Source organism: Chinchilla lanigera, unplaced genomic scaffold (assembly GCF_000276665.1).
Source record: "Chinchilla lanigera isolate Chin_1 unplaced genomic scaffold, ChiLan1.0 scaffold00043, whole genome shotgun sequence".
Classification (NCBI taxonomy): domain Eukaryota; kingdom Metazoa; phylum Chordata; class Mammalia; order Rodentia; family Chinchillidae; genus Chinchilla; species Chinchilla lanigera.
In genome coordinates this window covers 18,141,504-18,163,744 of record NW_004955444.1, presented here as the reverse complement: position 1 = coordinate 18,163,744, position 22,241 = coordinate 18,141,504, and the positions used below count along the sequence as shown (strand labels likewise).

The window sequence follows — 22,241 nt, the reverse complement described above, 5'->3', positions numbered from 1 at the left end:
GTTTCCACTGGCCCGAATTTTATGTTAATTCTTCCTGTACCTTCATAGTTGTATCATTTATATATCCCTAAAGTACTTAATTTTGCCTGTTTTTAGAGGTGTTTAGCTATTTCTTTATCAAGTGAGAGTTCAAACATAACTTTTCACACCAGAATTCAAATGATATGCTTCTTTTATAGTTAAATTTCTGCTTTATGCATGATGTATAGTCTCATTCCTAACCCAGTTTATTTGCTGCTTCCTCTCCCCAATATCTGTACTACTCCTGAAGCTTTGTGTTGATCCACATCAGCTCTGCCCCTGATTGCTCATTCCCTTTCAACTTTAACTTCTCATAGTGACCTTCCTCTTCATCTGAAGTGATGCCTGCTCCCTTGTCAATGTTCTTGTCCTTTTTGTACAGTTCTGTTTCTGTTCCAGCCTGAAATTAGTTTTTTTTCCCTTTATCCTCCCCAATATCTCCTCCAGCTCTCCTCTTATTACAGTAGCCAGTAGTTCTGCTGTTTTATTTGAACAGATCCTAATTTTGTCAGCTCAGCTGTTTTGCGCTCTCCTCCTGGCCCTTTTGTTATTCTGCGCTCATCTCCCTGTGCGCCTGTGTCTTTTGTTACAAAAGATAACTGCTATGTGTTGACCTCTGTGTCTCCTTCTTAATTTCGGATGTTCTTTTGTTGTTGTTTGGTTTTTGGTTTTTTGAGACAGGGTCTCACAGTGTAGTTCAGGCTGACTTAAACTCACTGCGCAAGCTGGCTCAAATTCACAGTGATCCTCCTGCCTCAACCTCCCAAATGCTGGGATTGCAGGATTACAGGCATGTGCTACCATGCCCAGCTCCTAATTTCTAATTTTCTAGAAATTTAACAAAATGAAACTTCCATTTGATTATATCGGCCTTGTTTATAAAGTAGTCTACATTTTAGCTGTTTCACTTCACTTGTAAGTAGAATACTTACAGCAAGAAGATACTAGATTCCTTCTGCTACCATGCACAGGTAGTCAGTCACCCTGTGTTGACTGCTGCTTTGCTTGTCAATTCAAACTGCTGAAGTCTCAGACATTCTGCCTTAGTAGTTGTAGGATGAGTCTTACAGATCTGTGTTTTTAAAACACAGTATGTATAGTAGTAGTACTGCAATAATATTCCCCTGCTGGTCTGTCACGGTCCATTTTGCCTGTTTTTAAAAATTTATTGGTTTTGTACTGTCTTAATTTCTGCTTGTGAGGCCCTATCTCAAAAAGACAAAAACAAAAATAAATAAATCATCCCTAAGATTTATCAAGACTGGATTTATGTGAAATTCTCCATCACACTTTGTTTGGCAATGTTTCTCAATAGCAGAGAGTCATGAAGACTCCTTCACCTTTTTTAAATAGTTCCCATACAGTATCCAAGGCTTGCCACACACCCTGCCTTTCCTGGCATTGGGGTGAACCCAGGGCCTTGCTCTACTAGGCAAGCCACTGAGCCACTCCCCACTCCTAGTTTGTTTTCTTTTAACCCTTCAACACATGTATTGAGGTTGCTATTTCACAGTTGAAGAAACTAAGCTATATTTCTTGGAGCAATTATTTTTATTTTTATTTTTTTAAAATTTTTTTGGAGCAGTTATTTTTAGTAACTAAAATGAGGACCTAGGGCTGTCTGTTCCAACAGCCATCTCCTTGACAATAGGATGGCCTTCTCCATGCCCTTTGCCCTCTATCCCTCTACCTTTTAGTTTAACTTTCCATAACTATAATGAAGTCTTATGTTCCTTCCATTCATCTCTTTAAATAGTTCCATTTTCAGGTCATAATGAATGTGTGGTAAGTAGGTTCTGCTGGGCAGGCTGCATGTGCTGAAGTAGTACCTCGGTTCACAAACTGTTGTGTGCTTGCAATTTGGGTGTAACCAGGATCATACAAAAGATTAAGTTCGTGAACCAAGTTACCACTATATTTCTCCTTGTTTCCAAAAGAATTTAAGGGCATGTGTATAAAAATTTCTGGTTTTTTTTTTTTTAAATGTAAATGGAAGAGGTAATTTTCTGTCACTACCAGAAAATTAACAATTCAACACAAATGTAGCATTTTATAGTTTCAAAGTCTGAGGTGTCTCACAAACTGCAGGGCCTTGCTCTACAAATGCTGTTGCCACTCTAATTCCTAGGACTCAGGAATATGTATATTATTCTATCAGGTAAGGGAGAATATGCAGATATGATTAAATTTAAACCTTGAGAGCAAGCAACCTAGCTTGCTCTGGGTTTCCAAAAGGCTGGGTTCTTTTCTGAAGAGTCCTTATTCCTTCAATTTCTTGGCAGAATTTATTTCCATGTAGTTGTAGAACTGCTGTCGTTGGATCCCTGTTTTGTTGGCTGTCAACTGAGGGCTTTTCCCAGCTTTAGAACCCACATTCCCATGCTTTTTGGTCAGTGACCTTTCTCACCTGCAAAGGCAGCAACAGTGAATCACATCCTCTGCACTATTTTTCTGACTCTTCTTGAGTCCTCCCCTCTCTTGCTGATCTAGGGAGAATTCTCCAATTTCAAGGATACATGATTAGATTAGGTTCATCTAGATTATATCTTTTTTTTTTTTCCTTCATTAGTGAGGATTGAACCCTGGAAGTCATGCTAGGCAAGTGCTGTATCATAGAGCTGTAGCCCCAGCCCTATTTTAATTTATTTTTTCTTTCTTTCTCTTTCTTTCTTTCTTTCTTTCTTTCTTTCTTTTTCTTTCTTTTCTTCCTTCCTTCCTTCCTTTTTCTTTTTCTTTTCTTTTCTTTTCTTTTCTTTTCTTTCTTTTCTTTCTTCCTTCCTTCCTTTCTTCCTTTCTTCCTTTCTTCCTTCCTTTCTGTTTTTTTGAGACAGGGTCTTGCTGTGCCGTTCCGGCTGGCCTTGAGCTCACTTTGTAGCCTAGGCTGGCCTCAAACTCAAGTGCTGGGATTACAGGCATGTGCCACCACGCCAGCTTCTGTTTTAATTTGAGACAGGATTTTGTTAAGTTGACTAGGCTGACCTGGAGTTTGCAGTCTTACTCCTTCAGCCTCCAGAGTAGCTGGGACTACAGGAATATTCTAAGCTCTCAAGGTTTAAATTTAATCATATCTGCATATTCTCCCTTACCTGATAGAGTAATACACATATTCTTGAGTCCTAAATTTAATCATATCTGCATATTCTCCCTTACCTGATAGAGTAATACACATATTCTTGAGTCCTAGGAATTAGGGTGGCAACAGCATTTGAAGAGCATTTTTCTTCCTGTCATGCAGGGCTAAAGAATAAATGGTAGACAAGGTATGGTGGCACATGCTTATAATCCCAGCCTTTGGAAGGCTGAGGCAGGAAGATCAAAGTGAGTTCAAGGCCAGTCTACACTACAGTGTGAGACCCTCACACTGTGCTCAAAAATAAAATGGTAGGAACAAAAAGAAAAAAATCAAGAGACATTAATAACCAAATGTGTATACCTCTTTGAAGTCTATTGTATTTAGGTCTAAACAGTGCAGAGACAACCTTGCTCATTTTCCTCATTATCCATTTTTTGGTGTATGTGCATATACTAAGTTGTGATATTAAATCTTGAAAAAACATTTAGATTCCTTGTAAACAGTATGTAATATAGTGATGAAAGAATGTAAATATACAACTGACTTTAAAATCTGAACAGTATGTATTATGTTTGTTGCATTACCAAGATAGTTTATCAAGATTCATTTTATCCCAGGTACCTGTATTTATAGCAGCTTTCCTTAATTTAGTGTGTATGACCATCCAAGTCCACTAGTGATTTAGAGAGACTCAGGAAGGACCTATTTGATTACAGGGAATAGCAGCCCACTTGAAGTAGCTCAAGAAAGAAGTTTAGTAAGAATTTCAAGTTTAGGAATCCAAGAAAAACTGTGTAAACATATCTTGGCAGTTGGCTAGTCTGAAATATTTTTCTCCCATGGCTTCTCTCTTGATCCTTGAGATATTTAGAAATATGTTTACATTTTTTTGTTTTGTTTTTGAAATAGGAGCTCATTATGTATTGTGTTCCTCAGGCTGTGCTCAACCCTTGGGTGCAACCCATCTCAGCTTCCTAGAGTGACAGGCATGAACCATCTTGTCTGGCTATGTTTGGGTGTGGTGTGGTTTATGGTTTGGTGTGATTTGGTTTGGTTTGGTTTGGTTAGTAGTACTAAGAATTGAGCCCAGGGCCATTGTGCTGAGCTATATCCCCAGCCCTCTGTTTCTTTAAAATTTTGAGACAGGGTCTCATAAATTGCCCAGGCTAGGCTTGAACTTGTGATTCTCCTAGTTTAGCTTCCCAGAGTGCCGGGATTACAGGTATGACCCACTATGTCCAGTTGGTATTTGGGTTTTTTGTTGTTGTTGTTGTTGTTATTATTTTTGTCTTTTTGAGACAGGGTCTCACTATGCAGCTCAAGTTGGCCTTGAGCTCATTTTGTAGCCCAGGCTGGTCTCAAACTTGCAGTGATCCCCCTGCCTCAGCAGCCGGAGTTGTACTCGGGTTTTTAAGCATATTTTAAAAAATTTTTTATAATCCTTTCAGTATTGACTTCTAACTTTATTTCACTTAGATCCAAGAGTTAGGCCATACATATTGATTCTTCATTATTTGAAATAAATTGAGTTAGGTCAGTATTTGTACATGTTCAGTTTGTGCTTGCAAAATATATTCTTATTTGTGTGGTGGCTTCAGGTTTCTATACATGCCCATATGATCATTACATAATTTTTTAGTTTCAGGGAAAGATGTTGGAAAAAAATCTCCCATTATGAGTGGATTTTTGTTACAGTTCTAACAGATTGGTCGTCACCCCCCCCACACAAAAAAATTTACTGGTTAATTTGTAAGATTCATGTGGGCTCTGGAACCTGGTATCTTGAGGAGTTACTACTTTTTCATTTAAGCTTCTCTCACTTGGTTACTTAATATAGTTTTTGGAATTCAGGGATTTGACATTGATTTAGAATATTAACTTTTGGTTATTTGTCTACTATGTACTTTCTCATCTTTTTTCTTTTTAAAAAATTACTTTTATTTAGAAAATAAACATCACAGATAAAATTGAAGCCCCTTTCGTATATGATAATTATATGTGTATGTATATGTCTTCAGCCATATGCAGTTTTTTTGTTTTTTTAATTTTATGTTAATGGAAGATTATAATATCCAGCATTATTTTCAGGGATTTATTCGTTTTGCTCTGTGTCATCGATATTAATTGCTTGATTGGATTAATTATAGTTTATTGTTTTTGTGCCACAATTTTCCATATTCCTTTATCAAAAATTTAAGGTTGCTGTTATAAAAGACAGTGTTGCATGCATTATTCTTACATGTAAGAGTCAGGTAATACAAAGTGTGACAAAAATGATAACTATTTAAACTCTAAAATAATTATTACAGTAAAGGACACAACACCAGTAATCCCCCTGAAGCTACCTCTCCTCTCCCCAAACATCAAACACTTATCCTATTGTTCTTGTCACTTTCTGAAGTAGTTCTGGGAGTCCTCTTTTGAAAGAGTCTTAAGGTGTGCTCTTTTGGGTGCCCCAATGTCCTAAATCTGTTCAAAACTTTTACCTTTCATGGTCATCTTGACCTTGGGAAAGAACCAAAGGTCACGTGTTGCCAATAAGGGGGAGGAGGACATGCCATAGTATTTTTAGGAGACTGTCTTTACATTGGGTGGAATTCAGCAGCAGCATTCACTGTATTTTTTATCACACCTCATAAAGACATTCATGAAAGAAGATGTCCAGAACTGCTTCAGAATGTGGCAAGAACAGTGGGATAAATGTGTATGGGGGGTTTTGAGAGGGATTATGGCAGTGTCTTTATTGTAATAAACTTTTAAAATTTAAACATTCATATTTTCTTTTACCACCTATTGTGTATTATTCCAAGCCTGCTTTGATTATTTGTGCGTAGACACTACTCTTGGGTATTATTTGTAATTAGAATATCTTGAATAGTATGGTGGGTCCATTACTTACTTCTAATGAGCTTCTAATGTTCAAACCTCTTCATCTTCACTTTTCCCATTTAGAAAAATCAGTAATAGTGCCTCACTTAATCTATTTCACAGGATGTTTGTGAGCATGATGTAAATAGTGTGTGCAGGTGTCTTGTAAACCACAAAAGTGCTTTACTTCACTTGATTATCCTAAAATTTAGTGGAGTGGGTTTTGCCGATGGAAAAAGGGACGTATTATTTCTTTTATTCTCTATATACTTTCATTTCTCACAACAGCTCATAAAAAGTGTAGGTAGTATGATTACCGTTACACAAATAAACAGAGCCTTGGGAGCTGAGACCTTTTTTTTATATTAGGAAAATTTGATACTTACTGATTAAAAAGAAAAACACGCTATTACCCACTTGGTTCTTCCAGAGGTATCTTTGTTGGTTGCAGGGGTAAGGGGGTGCATACAGTGTTGCCATATAAGTTTCTAGGAAAATGTGGAAGGTTTTTTTTAATCAGTGTCATACAGCACTCAAATGTAGTTCAGTAAGTATTTTTAGTCTCTTAATTTGGTGGTATAGTTTGAAATACAGAATGTAAAAATTCACCAAATACAAAACACGGGACTAAATACTGTGAAGAATTTAAAAAGTAAATTAGCTATATCCCTATCCTTAAGGGTTAAAATCTCTAGGTGAATTTTGATAAGGGCTGTGATTGAGGAACTGGAAAAAACTTAATGTTTCATGTGGTTAGGAATGCCTTTCCTCCTCCTCAAAAACTAGGACCACATGGCATTTGAGTTAGTTTTTGAAAAATAGGTATTATTTAGATGAGTAGATGGTAAAAATAAAAAGTCAAAATGTAAAAATAGGAAGAAGGCTAACCCCGTGTCAGGCAAAAATGAGAAATAAGAGTAGAAAGATACTTTCTTTAAACGTGTTATAGGTACATATCAGTTCAGTTTAAGGTTGAGCTTGAATTTTATTCTTTATAGACAGTAGAAAGCATTGAAATTTTAAAAGAAAGAGTACTGGGCTACAGTTACACCCAGCGATGGAGGAATGTCATGAGAGGTGTGTCACTAGGTAGTTCTAGCATTGTAAGAACATCATAGACTATAATACAGCCTATTGCTCCTAAGCTACAGACCAGTACAGGACATTATTGTCCTAAATACTCTACGTGATTATAACAGAATGGTAAATATTTGTGCGCTTAAACATAGAAAAGTTAGAGTAAAACTGTGATGTGAAAGATAAATGGTACAGCCGGGCGTGTTGGCGCATGCCTGTAATCCCAGCACTCGGGACCTGAGGCAGGAGGATCATTGTGAATTCGAGACCAGCCTGGGCTACAAAGTGAGCTCAAGGCCGGCCTGAACTGCATAGCGAGACCCTGTCTCAAAAAGATGAAAAAAAAAAGCAAAGGTAAATTGTACAGGCAGAACTACAAGATGCTCAGGTGAGATGGTAAGTAGTACATGACTGTGAAGGCCTAGAACATTACTATATGCTCCTGCTGACTTTATAAACACTGTACATTTAGGCTACTCTCATTTGTGAAAGAAAATTTTTTCTTTGTACAATAATAAATTAATCTTAACCTACTGTTGTAAACTTTCAAATTTTTTAAACTTTGGCTCTATATAACACTTAGCTTAAAATATCAACATATTATATAGTTGTATTAAAAAGGTTTTTTATGTCCTTTTACTGTAAGCTTTTTCCTCTTAATTTTTTTTTAACTTTTAAAACTTTTTGATTAAAAACTAAGACACAGACATATGCATTAACCTAGGCCTTCACAGGTTCAGGATCATCACCATCAGTGTCTCCAGCATCTTATCCCACTGGAAAGTCTCTAGAAGCACTAGCATGCATGGAGCATCTCCTGTGGTGAGTTTCTTCTAAATATTTCCTGAAAGACCTACCTGAGGCTGTTTCACAGTGAAAAAGACAAGAAGTATGCTTTATTTATTTTTTTTTGGACCAACTGAATTTTTATTGACTATTTTCAAGGGTTGTTGTAGGAAACACATAGTAATAAACATACATCCATTTACGAAATAGAATAGGAAGAATACAAACATTGCAGAGTTATGGACAGATTAGTAGGAAAATATCAATGCCTGCTATAATACATGGTGGTATCTTCAAAGTGGTTTCTCAGGAAGATGGAGATATGCAAGAAAGAACTAACAAGCAGTTACAGCCTAAGGGTTGTGAAAAATCGCGAATTACCTCCTTACCAGTGCCTCCTTTCACTGAGGTGTGATGGCTGGAAGGAAGGCCAGGATTGAAAAGAAGGACCGAGGGACTTGCACCTGTGTCTAGCAACAGGCTGTTTGCTTTTTCCTCTATAGTCATGATTACCCGGGGCTTCTCCATGGAGATGACAGTCTGGCCAGAGGGAGAAGGCAGAGTATGCCCTGGACCCTCTCATTCCTGTTGAACTAACTAGTAGGATGGGTCTGAGCTCTGGGGCCTCTGCTTGAGAGGGCAGACCGATCTCCAGTGGTCTCCTTTGCATTCAGGGCATGGCCCAGGGGGCTTCTTAGGCAGTTCCTCTTGAGGTAGCCTGGCTTTTAACAGTGGTAGTGGATGAATGCAGTCATGGAGTTCTTCTTGGGGCCCCGAGAATCAGACTTAGGGTCTATTTCTCTTAGTGCTGCAGCAAAAGCAGCTGCTTTTTCTTGGTCTCTTTGTTTTCTCTCCTTGGCCTCCTCCTCATCACGGCTACAGAATACTGAGGAGGCAGTTCTTACTAACATCTCAAGTGAGCCATCTGCGGTGAAAGCCATTTTTTGTAGCTTTTTCTCTCCAGCAGCCAAGTGCATTAGGACCCCACAACCACTTAGTGTTCTCTCCCCAACCGTTAGCACGGCAGCAGGAATCTCGGTGCAGACTTCTCCAGAGTTCCATGTGCTCCTCCACTGCAGCCTGTACTGTCAGGGGAAGAATGGCTTCCAGCCAGGCCACCTCAAGAGAAGAATGGCTTCCTGGGTCTCCCCAGGTAATGGGCAAGGTCCTCCTGGTGTTCAGCTTCCGAACGGCTCTCGTGACCCCAGTGAGCTAGACCTCTGAGTCTTCAGGCGTAGCCTGTATTCTCCTGTTCTCTGAGTCCTTGTTCAGCAGCTCCTCCTCAGCCTACTCTGGACCTTTCTGGTTCTCAACGGCAGGGGCAAGAGTGACCCATTGTGTGGCATGTATTCCCAGGGGTTTCTCCATGTCGGGATGATTCACGCATGTCCCCGAGCGGGCCTCCGTGGCCGGTGTGTGGCAGGCCAATTGTGTCATTGCTTCTCTGTGCCATGATAGTTCTCAACTGCACGGTGGTAGCTGGGTTGAAGGCCAGTGCACAGCTTGCTGGGCACCGACTGCCTGCCTCCCGGGTCTCTGCATGGTTGGGGTCCAGTCCAAAGGCCAGCGCTCCCTGCCGCACAGCTTCCCGGGCACAGGCCAAGAAGTACACTTTAAAATAATGTTAAAAAGTATATAGTTAAGCGCATAATATTGGATCCGGGAGTGGTGGTGCATGTGTGTAATCCCAGCACTCCGGAGGCAGAGACAGGAGTATCCTCATGAGTTCAAGGCCAGCCTGAACTACATAATGAGACCCTGTCTAAAAAAAAACAAAATATATTAACTGGGAACAGTGATAGTTATTGTCATTGTCAAGTATTATGTACATAATCGTGCTATACTTTTTTACAGCTGGCAACACAGTGCTTTTGTTTCCACCAGTAACACCACAAAATACATGATTGATTGCACTATGACATTAAGATAGCTGAGGGGCCGGGAGTATAGCTCAGTGACACAAGCGCCTGCCTGGTAAGCGCAAGGTCCTGAGTTGGATTCCTGGTACAAAAAAAAAAAGATTGCCGGGTGTGGTGGTGCACACCTGTAATCCCAGTACTTGGGAGGCTGAGCCAGGAGGATCATTGTAGGTTGGAGATGAGCCTGGGCTACAAAGTGTCCTGAAGGCCAGCCTGAACTGCATAGCAAGACCTTGTCTCAAAAAGACCAAAAAAAAAAAAGATAGCTGAGATGTTATGGCAGCTACAGTGTCCCTAGGCAATAGGAATTTTTCAGCTGCATTATGATTTTGAGACCACTACCCTATTTGTGGTCCTTTGTTGACTGAAACATTGTTATATGGTATATCTGTGTATTTATGTTTAATGTAACACAGGGATATAGTGAATGCAAAAGTCCTTTCATTCTGTAGCCTTTTCTCATTCATCCCAGTACCGTCATTGTAGATTAGAAAGAAGAGCGGTAGTTATTCCACTGGGTCATGATAAACAGTAAATACCTTATTTTTCTATGATAATTATAGTGAAAATGAGAAAGAGGTTACAGGTGACAGAATTAACATTGAAGAATGTTACAGGGAGTGAAAAAGATTAAAGATGAAGATAATTTTCTGGCACTGTTCATTTCTAAAGAGTGCACACCATACAAGCTCTTCTTTATTTTTAAAATAAAAATAATGCATACACATAATATTAAAGTATGAAAGGGCAAAGGATTGGATACCACAATAAAAGATGACATAGAAAAAGCAGTAAGTACAGGAAATATAGAGGGGTTAAAACATTGAGGAAGTCAGTTCTCCAAGTGTGAGCTGTACATGGTGACCTCCTTTCAAAGCATGGGGAAAGTGGAATAGGAGACACCTGAAAAACTACCTTAGCAACTGTTCCAGCCTTGCCAGCATATTTTTTCTGTACTTTTAGTTTTCTGAGAAAGTTGTCTTGCATTCTTCAGACTACATTCTTTTGGGAATTTTAATTTCTTTATTTCTTTCGCCAAGTTCAGTGCCTGGAAAATAGAAGTCATGTATTCCATAATTACTTTTTGAATGACTTTTCCCTTCCCTCTTAGCTTTCATTGACAAGTTTCTCAAATAAATACTTTTTATTTCCTGTTTTCTTTTCTCTCCACTGCTCAAATGTTTCTTGTGTTTGAGTCACATCACTGATTACCCAGGCATTATTAAAAACTGCAAGATTGGGAGAGTGCGCATGAAAAACTCTTTAAGGAGAAGAGGAATGAAAGACGATACTGTTACTGTCTTAGGTTTGTAGGATCACTAAAACAAATGATCATATAGTTGGTGACTTAAAGCCAAAGAAATTTGTTTTTTTTGGTTTTTGGTTTTTCTCCGGTACCAGGAACCGAACTCACGACCTTGCGCTTGCCAGGCAAGCGCTTTTGCCGCTGAGCTAAATCCCCAGCCCCGCCAAAGAAATTTGTTCTCTCACTGCTTGGGAGGTCACAAGTCTGAAATTAGGTGTCATTGTGACACTGCTTCCTCTGAAGGCTCAAGGGAGATTCTTTTCTTGCCTCTTTGAGCTTCTTGGGGCTTTCGGTGTTCCTTAGTGTGTAGCAGTATAACTCTCATTTCTGTCTCTTTCTTCCTATGGTTTTGTTACGTTTCTTTGTCTCTTTGGACTGCTGTCATTGGATGTAGACCCCATCTAAATCCAGGACTTAGAATCCTCAAATCCTTAATTACATCTGCAAAGATACTTTTCTAAAGAATGTCCAATACAGGCCCTGGGACTAGAACTTTGGCGTATCTCTTTGCGGGCCATATCCATTCAGCTCATAATAGTCAGCCACCAGAGTAGTGTGTAATTGAAATAATGGAGAAGATCGCTGTCTCAGAAGCAAGGGAACAGTATCGTGGCTAACCAACAATATGGATATAATTCTGCAGTGATTCTGTTTAAAAGGAAAGTGATAGGTTGTGGATATTTTCTCGCATTCTTTTTTTAAAAAATATTTAAAATGTTTTACGCTGGGTCAGATGGGTTTGTTTAGAGATTTTGCTCTCCCAGCTAATTTCACCTTGAATTCTCAGTTTAACATTTGTATAAAATTGCGACTTTTCCAGATATTTTCACATTTTATCATTTGAACCTCATGATAATCTTTTAAAGTCAGTATGCTGGGTTTTCTTTCTCTCTCTCTCTCTTTTTTTTTTTTGGTACCGGGAATCAAACTCAGGACCTTGTGCTTGCCAGGCAGGCACTTATGCCACTGAGCTATATCCCGAGCCCTCTTTTTCTCATTTTAAAGATGTAGAAATGGGGCTAAGTTTCTGTAACCAAAGACAGCTCACCGGTTATGGTCCAGCTGATTTGAAAACTGTTCTGTACTCTTCCTAGTTGGCCATGCTGAATTTATTACTTTAATATTTGGGGGTGAGGTACTGGGAATCAATCCCAGGACCTTGCACTTGCCAGGCAGATGCTGGGCTGCTGAGCTATCTCCCCAGCCCCTACTTTTCTATTTTAAAATGGCAGACTTTATTGTTTCTTTTTTTTTTTTTTGATGTTTTCCATGTTGCTTCATTTGCAATATTAGCTTGGAGGCTGGGGATTTAGCTCAGCGGCAAAGCGCCTGCCTGGCCAGTGCAAAGTCATGAGTTCGATTCCTGGTACCGGAAGAAAAAAAAAAAAAAAGAAAATGCAATATTAGCCTGACGAAGAGTAAAATTCTTAATATATAAGTCAGACTTACCACATCCTTATATGGTCTGTGTCTAAGCTTTTTCAGTTGTTTGATATAAATTTTATTTTATTTTATTTTATTTTTATTTTTTTGTTTTTTGTTTTTTGTTTTTCTCCGGTACCAGGAACCGAACTCACGACCTTGCGCTTGCCAGGCAGGCGCTTTGCCGCTGAGCTAAATCCCCAGCCCCTTGATATAAATTTTAAATCTTGGTTCTTCGGTAGGTTATTTTTAGTTCTTGGTGAGATAGGTTGTTCATTTATGAGATCATTGTTTCCCTGACTACTTCCTTTCTTTGGGATAATAGTTATACAAAACTTCTGTTCAGTAGTTGGGAGTTGGTCCTGATATTTTTCTTATCTTTGATTTGTACTTAAAAGTAGCACCATCTGCAATTTTTAGGAATCTTAAAGTTGGCAGAAGTCATTTTGGAACATAGAAAGTAAACGTCAATAGAATGCCTTACACATATTTCATTATTGTTTGTGAAGAAGGACTCCTTGCCTAAAATAACTGGAAGTCTTACTAATTAGGTTCTTGAGCCCCAACCAAAGACCTACGCAATCTCCAGAGTGGGGCCTCAGGAGTTTGCATTTTTAATGAGCACTGTTTATAACTTTCAAACACTGACTTGGTATTTATATACTCAGCTTTCACAACACTGTTACAGAGGGACATTGACTTGATCCTGAGTAAAGGAAGACAGTAAAGTGGCATCATGGAACTCTGCCATTATTGCTAATAAGTACAGTGGACCCTTGACTTCTGAACGCAGTTCATGCATGAGGCCTGATTGTAACTCAACTTGGTTTTAAGTCAAGACTATTAAATCCATAAGAAATAGTGGAAATGATATAGGCAAAAGAAACTCCCAACCTGCTAGATATCTGGGATGAGTTCTTGTTCTCTAAAACTGAATGAATTTTAGGAACAACAGAGGTTAAGAGCAGAATATATTTATTGAAGAAAAAGCTTGTGTCTGAGGGAGGGACAGAAGGAGTCCCAAATGGGTTGCCAAGGACCCTGCCTTTTTTAGGGATTTTGTAGAGCAAAACCACGAGGTGATGTGGTTCCAAGGTGGGGGAAAGTGAGAAATCACTAGGTGGGCCTGAGGTGGATCAAAACTATGGTCAGCCAGTAAGATTACAAGTGTAGCTGCTCAGGTAAAAGTGATTAAATCAGAATCGAATGGGGAAGAAAATCATATAGCAAGCAGACGTGAATACAGAACAGAAGCTTTTTCTGTAGTGTTAGTGGCTCTTTCTGGCTTTCTCAAGGTAATCGATACCAGTTTAGAATATCAATCCCTCATGCTTTTTCTTAGGAAGTATGTGGGTACATTTGTTTTATTCTTTAGCTTGAGGTCTGGCCCACAGCAGAGGAACCTGTCAGTCCCATGATTATGAGGTATCTTGTCTTCTGCAGTGGGTCCTTTGAGGGCCTAACCCTGTCTGACTACCTATAATATTTGTAGCTAACTTAGCTACGTATAGTAGAAATACCCATCAATGCATTCTGAACCTCCCAAAGCACCCCTAACCTTTTCATAATAGAAAAACTGTATAATATGCATAATTTACGAGAAATACCAATAATTTTCCGGGTGTATTCACCAAAAAGTTAAAATCTGCGTAGTTTATTAGGACAGCAGTTCAAAAATTTTATACTATATTGACCACTCATATTGACATCTTTGGCTTGCAAGAAGAGAGGATGAAATGGAAGGTGGTTATTGTTTGGAAGGAGAGTTCCCTTCCGTAAGAACATCAGGAATCTGGCTCTCTGGTGTCCTTTCTCTCCTTGGGGAGTCTGTATCCCCTAGGATCTGCTTCTGGCTCACTAGGTCTCAACACTTTCAGAACTAAAACCTAGTCTAAGATTGTTTCTGTCTTTTAACACTGCCCTGTAGTATGACATGACATTGTCATTAAGCAAGTAAATGCAATGATTAGCTTTTTCTCTGTCTGGGTGGGACTTTTCCACAAATGTTTGTAACTTTGTCCATATTTTCAAGATTTCCTTTATTTCATAAGAAGCACTTTGCTGCACTGATTGTTGATACTCCTCCACCTAGGTCTCAGTGTTCTTAGTGAGACATTGGCCTAGGATTTCTTAATTAACCCTACACAGGAAAAAATGTACTGTTTCTTCCAGAACTCTGTAACAGTTAAGTCTGTATCTGAGACCATCTGGAAGCACTTCAGGAACAATTCCTTGGAAGGTTCCTTTAAGAAGCTATAGTTATAACTATAGTTATAGTTATAAGCTATAACTATAGCTTCTTAAAGCTACCTGTAACCTGCTGGTCCATAGGCTGCATTAGAGGAGTTGCAGTATGTGGGAAGAACTCAACAGAGAGCTATGGGAATTGTTTAAACAGTTCTTCCAAATCTCGTGTGTGAGCAGGAGCGTTGTCCATGATAAGGAGAGCCTTGAGTGGTAAACCTTTGTCCTCTAGATAATTTCTTAACAGTAGGACAGAAAGCCTCCCTGATCCACTCAAGAAAAAGCACTCTTGTTATCCGTATTATTGCCTTAGATCTCCACATGATCCCTAGCCTACTCTTCATGATTTTGAACACTGTAGAGGCGGAGTGATAAACCAAGAGAGGCTTTATCTTGAGGTCACCACTCACATTGGCATGCAGCAGTAAGGTTAGTTTGTCCTTCATAGGTTTGTGGCTTGGGGTTTTCTTCCCTTACTCAGTAATGTATGCTCTCCTGAGCAATTTTTTTCCAGAAAAGTCCAGATTCATCACAGTTGAAAACTTTATGATAGCAAAAGCCATTTCTCTGGGTCATCTTTTCAGAGTGGTGTATGTAATTTTCAGCCCTCTTATCAGCACTGGCTGCCTCACCATGCCTAGTTATACTAGGAGTCCCGGTTCTCACTTTAAAATTGTGAAACTACTCCTTCCTGGCAATGTTTCACCATTATCACTAGTTGATGGGTTATCCTTTACAAGATCTTTATTTATAACCCTAGCTTTGTCACAAATTACAGACACAGATAGGCTGTGACCTGCCATCTGCCTTTGTTTATCCACACTAATAATAGCCTGTCTACCTCCTAACACTATTGATGGTGACTTAACTTTAGCAACATTAGCTCCCTTACACAGATATTTTGTCTGTAAGATTATTAAGATGGTGGATTTTGACATCCTGTACAGATTAGCGATGTGTGTCACACAAACGCCACTCCCATATTTTTCCACAATTTCCTTCTTTTCTATTATGATTGCTTTCTTTCCTTTCCTTCCTTATCTTCTTTTCTAGTTTTATTGGGGCCATTATGATAGCAGTAATCATAGTGATTATATAAAGCACTGACTGAAATCACATCCACAGACACACATCTGAGCCCAGACTAATGCTTACATACACCTGTGTACTCTTTTCTGGCATCTTGACTCTTTGTATACAACCATACAAGCAGCTTGCACGTGGGTCGTAACTCCAGACTTCGGTTGTAAGTTAATCCTGAAATTCCCTATCGTAACCCAGGTTGTTTGTATGTGAGGCGAGTGGTAACTTGAGGGTCCACTGTGCAGTAGTTTATATTATTTACAAAGAGGTAATAGTATCCAAGATGTCCATAGAAGGCTTTTAAAAATAGTATTGTACATATTTGCTTTTGTATCAAGCAAATCTAGCTGAAGGGGTGATTCTAGGTACATTTGGGGTATAAAAGGTGAATAAAATACAGACAACGCTCAAGAGACTTCATTTATAAATGAGGTTTTAAAAACAGGCATATAATGGCTAGTGTAAGATAAAAGTTGCAAGTGACATTTCAGACATAGAAATAAAATCTTCTGTAAGTCCAATAAGGGAAAGTTCACATCCAACAAATAGGAAAAATTCATAGGTCTTCGTGAAGGTAATTGGCACTATCGACCTCAGGAATAGGTACAGAGTAGACAGTGGTTTTCTGTTCACTAAGGAAAACAAATAACCTTTGCAGTCTGATCATTTCCTCTCTGTGCTCTCAGGGTAATTCTTTGTGTTGGATTTTTTGCTTTTTCTTAAGCTTTCTCAAGGCTTAAAGTTTTTTGGTTTTTTGTCTTTTGAGACAGGATCTCATGCAGTTCAGGGTGGCCTTGAGCTCACTTGGTAGCCCAGTCTAGCCTCAAACTTGGAACGATCCTCCTGTCGAGGCTTAAAGTTTAATTTGAGGATTATGATCAGTAATAGTTCCTACTTGTTTTTTTGGTACCAGAAATCAAACTCAGGACCTTGCACTTGTACCACTGGTCTATATCCCCGGCCCTCCTACTTGTGACAGCTGAGAGTTTGCTGAACAAGACCTGACTGATCTTCCCTTCAGGGAAGTTGGTATGTTTGAGTATGGGAGACTTGAACATATTTGTCTACTGAGGAAAAGGATTCAGTGAAAAGAGAAGTAACAAAGATGCAAGCAAAGGAGTTGACAGATCTCAGAATTCGTAGAAAGGGATAGCTTGGAGTAAAAAAGGGATACTTCTTCAGGATATTCGTAAATAAAGGACAAACCTACATGGACATGAGGCCAGCTAGTACTTTTAACCACTACATAATATTATACAGTTCAGTAAGAATCTCTAGAGCTTTGAGGCTTGAACATCAGCCTTGTGATTTTGTTTGTTTAATAAAGAGTGAAAATTGAGAAATGATTTGGTATGGAAATGCCTTCATATGGAATGGCAGGGGAAGGCCCCTGTAATCGTGAAAAGCCAATTGTGGAATCTGTGTAGGGAGAAGGGAGAGGATGAGTGAAGGACTTGCATGTTCTGGATAAAAAGTGACAGACTATGGTAGGAGATGGATTTTTCCCCTCTCCAGTTCACATTCAGTCTTGCCAGAAATGGTCACAGAATAATTATTTTTTAAAAAACTAGTTTGTTGCTTTTTAATTCTTTTAAGAAATTACTAACAGCAATGCAAGAATAACCATATGAAAGGGATTCCTGGGATGGAGGTGATATCTAGTGACAGAGCATACGCTTGGTATCCACAAGGCCCTAGGATGTTCAGTTCCCAGCAGTGAATCAGTGAATGTGAATGAATGAATTCCCCAAGCTTTTAAAAAGAGAGGGCTTTGAAGTATCTCAGCATTTACTGAGACTTTTTGTTCTCCTTCTGTTTAGTTATGTGAGTAGAAAACAAAATATGTCCTTTGTACTTATTCTTTGCTGATCCTTCTCTTGCAGTGGCTTTAAATACCATCTTGCTGACCAGTTTCAAATCCATGTCTTCATGCTGAACTTCCTTTCTAAAATGTAGGCTCTTCTATCACCAGTTGCCTACTCAGCTTTGCCACTTGGTTGCCTAATTGACTAAAGCACTGAAGATTAGAAGAGGAGGGCATGGAATTCATGCAGACACCTCAAGGAGAATTGATGAGATTGGCGAACTTTTTTAGAGGCAGATGCTGAAAAAGGGAAGAATTGGGAATTATTCTGAGTTTCCTGTTGGGGTAGCCCATTGGGAAGCACTTCTGGAGATTAGGAAATACTGCTGGCCGTGCGGGGGGAGAGCTGCGTTTTGTGTCTTGTATAGAGTGAAGTAAAAGTTGGTTGGGAGGGTAATGGGCAGAATGAAAAAGAATGGATTAGGTTTTGGAAGTTTGTGTTTCAAGCCTGACAGAATTAAGGTAGAAGTGTTTCATGGTCAGTTGGAAATACACTTGATCTTAGCCAAAAGGCTGAGAAGTGATGGTCAGTTGGAAATAATTGGAAAGAAGGTGGTGGATGGAGAGATGGATTTGATAATCACTAATTGGTAGAAGCAGGTCGATGCTTTGGGACTGTATTGGTTCTTTCAGGTTTTAACAAAAGGAAGGAAAAAAGGTAAACAAAGTAGTAGTAAAGGAAACCTCCAGTGCATCAGGGTTGTATGGAAGGAGAGAAGCAGTTGTCACGGAATGAAGTTACAGCCTGACAAAGCCAGAAGAAACTGTTCTCAAAGAGATTGTAGACTAAGAAATGACGTAGATTTGGTTAGGGGCACAAATAGATCCTGTTCATGAATCATAAGATGAAGACTGAGAGGGGAAAAAAGACATGGTATTCAGCAGTTCAAAAAGTATTGGTGAATGTAAGCCCTATACTCTAAGAATTTGTAAATAAGTTTATCAGGAATTAAAATAGTAAAAGTCAACAAATACTAAATAAGGTATGCAGTCTTTAAAGATAACCAAACCTACAAAGGCCCTATAGATTTGTAAGTAAGGAGATACACAGAGAAACACCACAATGACACTTGTGTGTATTCTCTGCATTGAAATAATAATTACCTGAAAGAAGACTATAGAATCTTGAAAGTAAAGAACCAAAAAAAGACATTTTCTGTGTTTAACCAACTCTTAGAATAAGATTAATCTCACTAGAGTAGTGTATGTTGGGAAGTAGGAAAGCGTGTTCAGGCTCTTTTGTCAGTTAGATGATTACCAGACTCTTAGATGATTCTTGAGGTCCCTCAAATCATGTGATTTCTAACTATAATTTTTTTGGTATGTGATACGGAAAAATTAAAGATATTTTCTTTCACTCTGAGTTTTCTACACAGAAGCATTTCTTTTTATACATTTGGTACCAATTCTTTTAACTTAGAAAAAAAAAATCCCTTTTGTCTTCTGAAAGACCATTGAAGAGTTTAAAAAAATAGAATACGTTTGAATTGGAGCCTTTTGTAATGTAAAAAAGTAAAGAAAGCTTAAGATTGTATGTTTCCAAATTTCAGTTTATTTTCAGTTAGCTAGAATTTGTAAACATTCATGAAACTTTGAACATATAAAGTATTTCCTAAAACAGAAGCATAAATACAGGTTTCTTTGATTTGTACTTGTCATTTTGACAATCTGTAGTGTTTGAGACTGCCGCCATTCAGCAAAATTAAGGAAGACAAGTAACAGAATATTTATAGCCTCTTTCTTCATTGAGTTCATAATTTTAAAGACTTTAAGCAGCCTAGTTTACATATCTCTTCTTCAGAAAGACTCTCATCAGTTATGGCGGTTCATGCCTGTAATGCCAGCCCTTGGGAGGATGAGGCAGGAGGATCGCAGTGAGTTCAGGACCAGCCTCAGCTACATGAACTCAAGTGAACTCAAGGCCAGCCTTATCTACACAGCGAGAGCCTGTCTCAAGAAGGAAGGGAGGAAAGAAGGAAGGATAGACCTTTTCTATCCCTTCAGTGCAAATTAAATCTGTGTTGTTACTCTTTCTTTCAAATTACAGTTACTCCAATTATTTCTGATTATAATATCATTATACATACATGCTTTTGGTACTGGGAATCGAACTGAGGACCTTGTGCTTGCCGGGCAGGCCCTTGTGCCACTGAGCTATATCCCTGGCCCAATATGATTATATACTCTTAAATTTGTAGAACTGCAGGATGCTGTTGGACATACTTAGTCTAGTGCGAGGATGAGAAAATGTTTTTAGAGAATCTGAAAATAGGAAGAAAGTGTGTTATTCAGTATCCAGTTTCAGCCAGGCATGGTGGTGCATGCCTGTAATCCCAGCATTTGGGAGGCTGAGGCAGGAGGATCGATGCAAGTTCAAGACCAGCCTGGGCTACAAAGTGAGCTCAAGACCAGCCTAAACTGCATAGTGAGACCCTGTCTCAAAAAGACCCCCCAAAAAATCCAGTTTCCCTAGAGGGCAAGTAGGATGAATATAGAAAATCTTTCTTTAAATTTAGGAATGTAGAAGTTATGCATGATCTTAATAAGGTCAGTTTTAATAGAGTGAAGGAATGCAATTCAGATTACAGTTGCTTGTGAAACAAATCAGCAAGAAAACAAAGCAGGTGGCATATTTCAGAAAAGTAGATCCCAGACACTCACTGCTGGCTTGTTTATAGCAATGTATGATAAACTTTAAAAAGAGTAAATTAGTATACTTTAAATATTTTCACTGTTACACATGCACTGCATAGGAACCATTGCATGGTAATGTGTGGAGAAGGTACTAGAAGGACCTAAGTAGTGTCTTCTAGGGGTTCAGAAGCCACATTCGTATTTCCCATGGAAAAGTGTGAATACAAAAGGATACTGCAAAAGTTAGTCCTGAAAAATCACAGTAGACTCCTCACAGTAACGGAAACTTTTGCTGCCATTTTTCTGTGTGCTTTTGTAAAGTGTTTGATTTTTCTGAGTTTTGTCTCTTACTTTTTTCTTTTAACTTTCAGGTGTTGGTAAATCATGTTTATTGCTACAGTTCACTGACAAGAGGTTTCAGCCAGTACATGACCTCACTATTGGTAAGTTTTATATGAGAGATAAGCATTAAAATTTTTGAATAATTTTAATGTGAAATGCTTGCAGGTCCATTTCATGAATGATGACTTCAGAATCAGTGAAACTAGATTGATTGTTGTTCAGAGTTTAGTCTCCATAACTTGTTTAGAAATGTGTGTAATACAAACAAGTATTACCCAACTTTGCACAAATAGAATGCAGGAGACATTAACATTTAAAATTTCATTTGTATTTAATGATAAAACAAACAGTTTGGAGAAATGTCATCAAAATAGGAGCAAAGATTCTGGACCAGCTTCCTGGAAGTAAAATGAGGCTTATGCCTCTATCTGGGTGAGCCAGTTCACCACTCCATGTCTCAGTTTCTCTATCTGTACAGTGGGAATAATACTAGCATCAACCCTAGAAAATTACTATGAGCAGAAATGAATAATAAATGCAAAGCATTGGAATAGCACTTGGAAACATGCCAGATGCAATGGACTTGCCTGTAATTATTAATTTTTTTAAAGAAGCTATAGTCCATCAGGCAATTATAAACAGTAAATGAGATAATTACTAGTAAAATTTCAATAAGTGTTAAAACCATTATTCAAAATAGTGTATTACTCATGTTTATTAGTATGCAAAGATATCAAAATCCATACTGGTCCAGGGTAGTCATACTGACTGGTTCAGGGCTCTTGTTTGTTTAAAATTGTATTTTATTCTGAAAGCTAAGAAATCCAACTGGATGATTATTCTATGGCTATAGCACATTAACAACTAGGAATTAATCAAATATGAAGAAAAAGGCTAATTGGAAATCTGGCTACTCTTTACAACTAATTGCTTAATCAATCTTCAGTGTCCTCTTATTTTCTGTTGCTGTTATTAACTTAGCATTTATAGTTATTTTATGTGCATTTTTAAAATACCAGGTGAAAGTAGAGCTTATTAATTATATTTTTAGATCATTTAATAGTTTTGACCAAGCCAACATTATTTTATAGATGTATTAAAATTTTTTTTTTTTCTTTTGAGTGAGAGTCTCACTGTGTAGTTCAGGGTGGCCTGGAACTCACCTTGTAGCCTATGCCAGCCTTGAACTCCCAGTAATCCTCCTGCCTCAGCCTCTCAAGGGCTGAGATTATAGGTGTGTGCCACCATACCCAGCCTGAAACCTTTTATTAAGAAATACTATCAATAAGAATATGAATATACTATTTTAATTTTGACAGTTTTGAAAATATACAGTAATGATTTGTAAAATGTGTAGTACTGTTTCATACTGTTCCTCATGACTTTAACTCTATGAGAGTTTCTGTTTGTTTGTTTTTGGTGGGGGTTTTTGTTTATTTTAGCTGTTGATACTGGTGATTGAACCCTGGCCTGCTCTGCCACTCAGCTACATTCCCAGTCCTTTTTGCTTTTTGATACAGGGTCTTACTAAGTTCCCCAGATTGACCTCCAACTTGCGATCTTCCTGCCTCACCGCTGTAGTAGCTGGAATCACAGATGTGT

General features: G+C 38.5%; 1 protein-coding gene across 1 annotated transcript in view; it reads left to right on the top strand.

Annotated features, from left to right (window-relative positions):
* The window catches only part of Rab2a (RAB2A, member RAS oncogene family), a 78,332-nt gene that overhangs the window by 6,227 nt on the left and 49,864 nt on the right, over nucleotides 1–22,241 (top strand). The window contains exon 2 of the mRNA XM_005392185.2: nucleotides 20,669–20,740. Within this exon, the coding sequence (XP_005392242.1) occupies nucleotides 20,669–20,740 (72 nt within the window). The remainder of the gene's footprint in view (nucleotides 1–20,668; nucleotides 20,741–22,241) is intronic.